The following is a 7264-nucleotide window of genomic DNA, read 5'->3' as shown; positions in this document are numbered from 1 at the left end:
AATCCTTCTCCTCGTTAGTGTTATTTTCGCCTTTCGCCCCCTCCACCTTATCTTCGACGACTTCAAGATCGATTGTCACTTCCAGTTGGCGGAGTGCCGCCGTGATGCCACGGCGGCACCGCCCCGCTGTGGCTCGCACTTCCACCCCCATGGTTGCATCTTATGCCCCCTCTTTTTTGGGAAAGAAAAACAAAATTTTGACCTTTCTTATTGTTGATTGATGTGCAGGATGGTCGAAAATCTAGCGAAAATTGCCAAATCGGCCAGAGCGAGAGGCGTGGCAATCGTCGGAGCGCCCGCTCCAAGCAACCTTCCACCCCCATGGTTTGCATCTTGTGCCCCTTGTTTTTGAGGAAAGAAATTCACATTTTTGCCCCTTGTTATTGTTGATTGATGGTTTGGTGTGCAGGAGGGGCTAAAACCTAGGAAAAATTGCCAAATCGGCCAGAGCGAGGGGCGTGGCAACCATCGGGCCGCCCGATCCAAGCAAGCGACGGCCGAGATCTCCCCAGGGTGCTGCGTGCACTGCCCCGCGGCGGCGGCGGCTCCGGCTCGGACGCAAGGCCGCCCAAAAACGGAGCAGGATCGCCCCCGACGCGTCCGTGGGCAAAATTGGCAGGCCGCGCCCGCGCCGAAGTGGCCCAAACCCCCCCATAAATCGCCCGCCGATTCCAAACACCGCTCCACTCCACCACCCCCTCGCAAGGCCGAGCCACAGAGAGCCGCACCGAAATCGCGTCCCGTCGTGCAAAGGGAGCGGGGGGTTGGGAGCGGGACAAATCTCCCTCGTCACCTCCTCCACCACCACCGTCCACCGCCACCCCCCTCTCGCCCCCTCCAGCCTCGCCCCTCGCGTGGGAGGGACGCCGTGTCCTCCTGCCCCCACCGCGCCGCGCGGGGAAACCCTAGCGGCTGCAGATCTCCGGGCAGGCGCCCCGATCCGGGCGCCCCGCGCCCCGATTCGGCCCTCCCGGCGCCTCAAATGGCGGCGGACGGGGCGGACAGCGACCTTGAGGAGCAACTCAAGGATGTCGGCGCCCGCCTGCAGGAGGCGCCCGACGACTCCGACGGCCTGCTCAAGCTCCTCTACGTGAGCCTTCTCTCTCAACTTTGTGTGTTTATCTTATTTGGTTTTCTGTGTCCGTTACGGCTGCCTGTAGGGTTTGTCGTCGTGGTTGTATCTATGGCTTTCGGATGATTGTAATAAGCTTTATGTTTACCTAGTCGCTGCTTCTCTTGATTTTGTCTAATTCTTGGTCCTGGCATAAAAGGAGAGTGTTTTCAGTCATTGGTAGAGCGTCATCTATTGTTGGGTACTGATATGTACATGATTATGTATCTATTGTTAGATAGAGGTGTTAGCTTCCTTGAAATACACCCTGCTCTTCAGAATTGGAGTAACTGCCGAGTCTGATTATGTCAGCGGCCATTATAGCTTAAACTTGCTCATGTGATTTAACAAGTTGATCTTTTTCTATATGCAGGACGTCGAGAAATATCTGTTGAGAGTGGAGCAATCACCTGCAGCAAGCACATTTGCTGCTGTTCGCCCAGCAATGGATGCCCTGATCAAGAACGAACTTTTGACTCACCCTAATGCCGAGGTCAAACTTGCTATCGCATCTTGTATATCTGAGGTTACAAGGATCACTGCACCCGAGGCTCCGTATGATGACAATATTATGAGGGTACTGTGTCTTTCCTGATTATAAGATTTATTTATTCTCTACCCTGTATCCTGACCTGTGCTGTCTACTTTGTCAGGATTTGTTTTCCATAATTGTGGGGACTTTTCAGAATTTAGATGATATTGAGAGCCCGTCCTTTGCAAGGAGGATTTCAATTCTCGAGACTGTGGCAAAGGTCCGGTCGTGCGTGGTCATGTTAGACCTTGAGTTGGATGATCTGATTCTGCAGATGTTTAACCATTTTTTCACAACTGTGACGTAAGAAGCCACTTCTCGTTATTCACCTTAAGTTTATCTATTACTACTTCTTGCTAGTTTCTGGGTATGTTTACTAAGTTTTGCTAAGCTATGTTGCTATTCTCCTGACATGTCTAAGGTGTTATTTTACTTGCCTAAAATGTTTTTTCTTTTCTTGTTATGTGTTCTTAATGGACAAATTCTTAGATAATATGCTGTACCTGCTATGTACCCTTTTTCTTAACAATCTAGCAGAATTATCAGATCCTGGTATCTTATTCAATGTTTTTGCTAAAAGAAGATTATAACTTTATTTATTTAAACTCATTAAACTCACACCAAGCTGCCAATATTATAGCGGTTGTTGCTTTGCAAGTTGCTAGCATTGCCTTTTTATGTTGGAAAATGCTGCATTCCCCTTCCTGGTAATTGTAATAGTTGTTAAAAGAGATGCACTTTCTTTTACATTGATATGTTTGTTCAATTAAATTAACATGATGATGGTACGTGAGACATTATCATTTTAGATGTACCCACCGTATTTTTCTGGACTGATTCTAATGGAAATTACCTTTTGTCATCCTGTGTTCAGATCAAACCAACCAGAAATTGTCATATCATCTATGGTAACAACAATGAAACTTGTAATAGATGAGAGTGAAGAAATACAGACAGCGCTTGCATCGTATCTTCTTCAAAAGGCTAGAAATGAGGAGAGGGTATATCATTTCAACTTTCTTCATGCCGATAATATGGATTTACCTTGCCCAAGCAAGGAGGGAGGTTCACATATACTATTTTTTTTTGTTTTTTGTTCCCAGGAAACGTCTCCAGCATCTTTTGAACTTGCAGAGAAGGTGATCAGCTCATGTGAAGATGGGAAGCTAAAACCAATATTCCTGCAGTTACTTCAAGTTCAAGGCACTCCCTTGGATGACTACAGCAAAATTGTCACGCTGGTTTGTGAAGGTGATAAGGTTGTCAGGGAAGACAACAATGTTGATCCTTCTGGAAAGGACACGGTCAGTAATATTACTTGCATGTCGTAACTATTATTATAGGTGTAAATCATCATGCTTATAATAATATCTTAGTATGTTGTCTGATGTGTCTGTAATTCATAAATGCTCTCAGTTCTCTTGAATAGACTGAGAGGGGTCACATGGATGATGAAACTGTGATTTGTTTTAGCATGTACGATGAATTTAACAGCCTGATCTGAGTAATACTTAACAAATAGTTCATTTGATCCCTGAAAAGGATAATATGTTGGCTGTATGGTGTTTGTGTGGATGCACCTGTTCATACCTTTGAGTTTTCACATTCAGGTGGATGATGGCAAACTTTCGGAAAGGACTATTTCTGATGAACTGCCTCAGGTATGTTTCTATATCCATGGAAGGGGATCCCTTGTTGAAATGATTGATAGTACAGCAACACATCTCTATTTCCAGGAATCTTCAAAACTGGAGCAAGATGGTACTCCGACTACTGCTATTAGTAGTGGTGCAACTCTGGTTGATCATGGTGAGGCTAATCAAGGACCATTTTCTCCAAAAGGACAAGCGTCCCCAAAGGGATCAGCGTCTCCAAAGGGATCAGCGTCTCCAAAGGGACCAGTGTCTCCAAAAGGACCGGTGTCACCAAAAGGACCAGCGTCACCAAAAGGGAAGCCTGAACAGCCTGAAGACACAAAAGATGCTGATCAGTTGAAATCTGCTAATGATGGTGTAGAACCTGTTGATGCAAAGCCCAAGAAGCCATCTGATCTTGATTCAGACAAAGACCTGAAGCTCAAACCCTGCAAGTCTGTGGCTACTCCACACTCTAATGTTGATGTTGACAAAGAAGCTCATGTAGTATCTGGAGAGTTATCTGCAGACAAGAAGGTAGTCAATGGAGTGGCTGATAATGTACCAAAGCGTGCTGATACCACACCCGATGTAGTTAAGCCAAAACGAGGCCGACCTCCTGGACCAAAGTCATCAGAGAAAAAGGCTGCTAGAAATAACCAATCTTCAGATTTAGATTTGAAGAAGACTGAGGAGGCTATGGATTCAACTGGGAAGTTAACAAAGCGATCAGCTAAGGATGATATCAAAGCTTCCACAAAAAAGACTGGTGAAGGAGAATCATCAAAGAAGCAGCAAAAACCCAGTTTGAAACAGCACAAGGAAGAAGTCCTCTCTGAGGAGGACACCACCAAGGATATGACTCTAAAGGTTATTTTCTTACCAGTTGTTGATTTTTGTACACATATTCATGGCGTCTGCTGTTTACAGTTCTTTGCCTGCATTATCCGATCTTTATAAATTTCTGTGAATTTATATTTTTGTGTATCCTGCAACTTTAATTTCATGTATGTTCCTCAAAACTGTCCTTTACTAATATAATTAAATTACCTGTACTTAAGTTAATGCTAGTATATCATATCAGTAATTTGTTGTGGTTCAATGGCTGATATGGTATGCTCTCTTTGCTGGAAGTTCTAATCTAGAGCTCAGTGGCATGAGAAATCAGCAATTCATATGACCCTTCAACTTGAATTTAGTAAATGTGATATCATACTTTAGTTGTTCATAACAGTCTGATTCATATACCAATTGTTTCATTGCAATACAGGAAATGGTCTCTCCGAAGTCTCTGACCAAGGGGTCAGGTAGAACCAAGGGTCAAAGTGGGGAGAATAATGTGGTGAAGAGGAAGCGTGAACAAGATACTGAAGAGGTATTCATTCTTAGTCACATGTGCAAATGGAACTATCATAATCCACCGCAATTCCAAACACAGCTTATGTTTGTTTTATCCAAATGATATGATACTTAAACCTTTTACGCTCTTGTTAGACTCCTCGCTCAAGGAAGGACAAAGGTCTGGATGGAAGTCTAGTTGGTTCAAGGATCAAAGTATGGTGGCCAGACGATGAGATGTAAGTGGGGGTGAATATTGCATGCGTCTGGAATGTAGCCTGTCCTTAAGATGATCAATTCCTGGATTCTCCAATTGTAGAAGGCTTAGTCGTTGTTACTAGTACACTGTTAACCTAAATGAAATAGTTGTAGAGATACTACATGCCATTATTAGCTCAGTTCTTATGACTACAGTATGCCTTGTTATGTTGAACACTTCTAAATCTACAGCATAGATGCTTCGACTTCCTTTCATCAAATGACACACATAAATTAATATTCTCGTTCAGATTTTGGAAAGTCTGTTTGCTGTTTAAACTTGAGCCATCTCGGCTCGTTGTTGATGGATCTACCTGGCTGATGCATTTTGGTGCCCTGCTATTTTGCTATTCATTTTAGATTAGGTTTTGAAAGCCTTTATTTATATTTGCAGGTTTTACAAGGGTGTTGTTGACTCATTTGATACCCATTCCAAAAGGCACAAGGTCAGTACACTGTTTTATCTCCCTGCAGTGGCTATTTGGTTTACATGGAGCACTAATTTTGATTCAAAGTCCATTGTTCAATTTCTTTTTTCCTTTTCTCTTTTGGCTCTCGTGCTTTTTGGAGCATAGGTTGCATATGATGATGGAGATGTAGAGGTACTGCTGCTTAGGGATGAAAAATGGGATTTCATCAGTGAGGTATGCACATGTTATTCACCTCATGATAATGTTAGGACAATGTTTTATTCCCTTGTTTCTGAGTAACTGTTATTTTTGCAGGAAGAAGGCAAAACTCCTGATGTACCATCTGAGTAAGTAAAATCATTTTCATCATTCTTGTATACCTGCAGCTTCCAAATTGCCTGTCTAATTTGCCAGTAGCTAAATTGATTCATGCAATCCTATTGTATTGAGAACCAATATGCACAAGTGCACCTAAAGCGGCTAATAACTCAAACCTGACAGGGTCACTATTGTAGGCGTTGATGTCACTATGTTGAGAATACTGCTCATATGCATAATTTCATTAAATCTAACCAAGCTTCGCGGGCATGGTGCAAGTTCTTATATTCACTTATATAGAACCTGATTCCTGTCTATCGTGTCTATCAATGCTGAGCATTTGTTATTCTGTGTTGATTTGATAGTATCACTCCAGTGCTAGCGGACTTCGCGAAGTCGACTAACAATACAGTGTATAGTGGATGCGGTACTGGCAGCATGATAATCAGATTACAAATCTTCCATTGTGGAATTGCTATCGATTTGAGTAAAATCTTAAACAATCAGGGAAAGTTTTGTCCTTGGCCAATTGAAACCACAAACCTAGCTCACCTTACTAACGGCCAGTGGCCCCAGTTCTGAGCACTGTTAATTTTGATGTGTTTGACCAAAGCTAGATATGTTGTTGTGCACTGCCCTAATCCCAAGGAGGTCATTTGTTAAATTCGTGTTACTGATTTCTCCAAGCAGGCGCCGTGGCCGAAAAGGGAGAGGAATCACGCTGCTGCCAGTGAAGGAAGAAAAAATAGAAACACCTAAAAGGTTAGTAATGGACACATATAGAAGAAGCCTTATTTCTGAGACTTGTTTGTGTAGAGCTCATCTGAGACATGTTTTTCTCATGGTGGCAGTGACGGAGTGGAGCTTCCAAAGAAAAGGGGCCGTCCGAAAGGTTGGCGCCCCAACAATGGTGGCACACCGTCTACAACTCCCAGCAAATCAAAGGGGAAAACTGCTGTCAAGGATGCCAAGGGGACACCTAAAACTGCCGTTGAGATTAAGAAAGAAGGCAAGGAGAAAGCCACTGGATCAGCTAACAAGACGAAGGATGATTTAGCTAAAGACAGCAGCAACCAGAAGCTGAAGGAGGTTGGGAGCAAATCTGGCGATGGATCTGTGAAGGGTAGGCCTGGGCGGAAACCAAAAAGCGCTGCCACTAGTACTCCAGTGGTGGGTAGTGGATCTGGATCTGTTCAAGAGAAGCGGAAGGAGAAGGAGGAGAAGGAAGAGGCTGAGGCATCTGAAATGGAGCAGGAGGCATCTGGCAAGGGGGCGTCTTCAACTGGAAAGAAGCGCAGAAGGAAGGCTTAGGCTTGAACCAACCAACCAACCAACCGTGAACTTCCCCTGTAAATGGGTTCGCTCTCATCATGGCACCGTTGTATGGATTGTAAACTCCTTGGTCGTCTTTGTTTTTTACCTTACCTATTGAATTTGTCTGTCTGCTGACTGGGCACCATTGTCATTGTCCGTGTCTGTTGTAGTTAGGGGGCTGTGGCTGTGGCAGGAAACATCTGCAGTAGCTGTAATGTTTAGTCGTGACTTTGTGTTGTGGGATGCATGATGTGATGCTGCAGAGCCTCAAGGGAACATCTAGTTTGTGTCGGATGTTGTTGTAGCCAGCTTATTCATGTTCTATTTATATAGGCTATATATTTGGTCA

The 7264-nt window shown here is 44.0% G+C and overlaps 1 protein-coding gene across 1 annotated transcript; it reads left to right on the top strand.

The window, feature by feature from the left end:
• LOC125513625 (sister chromatid cohesion protein PDS5 homolog C) lies at positions 1 to 7264 on the top strand. Its single transcript, XM_048678788.2, has 16 exons — positions 1 to 152; positions 229 to 324; positions 410 to 1090; positions 1485 to 1688; positions 1765 to 1946; positions 2518 to 2644; positions 2747 to 2947; positions 3254 to 3304; positions 3380 to 4147; positions 4548 to 4652; positions 4772 to 4854; positions 5268 to 5319; positions 5449 to 5517; positions 5599 to 5630; positions 6292 to 6363; positions 6453 to 7264. The coding sequence occupies exons 1-16, from the start codon at positions 105 to 107 to the stop codon at positions 6910 to 6912; spliced, it is 3231 nt and encodes a 1076-aa protein (XP_048534745.1). The 5' UTR covers positions 1 to 104; the 3' UTR covers positions 6913 to 7264.

Source organism: Triticum urartu, chromosome 6A, assembly GCF_056163025.1.
Source record: "Triticum urartu cultivar PI428250 chromosome 6A, HENAU_Tu73, whole genome shotgun sequence".
Lineage (NCBI taxonomy): Eukaryota > Viridiplantae > Streptophyta > Magnoliopsida > Poales > Poaceae > Triticum > Triticum urartu.
The sequence above is the reverse complement of the archived record's forward strand: the minus strand, read 5'-3'. Positions and strand labels throughout refer to the sequence as shown.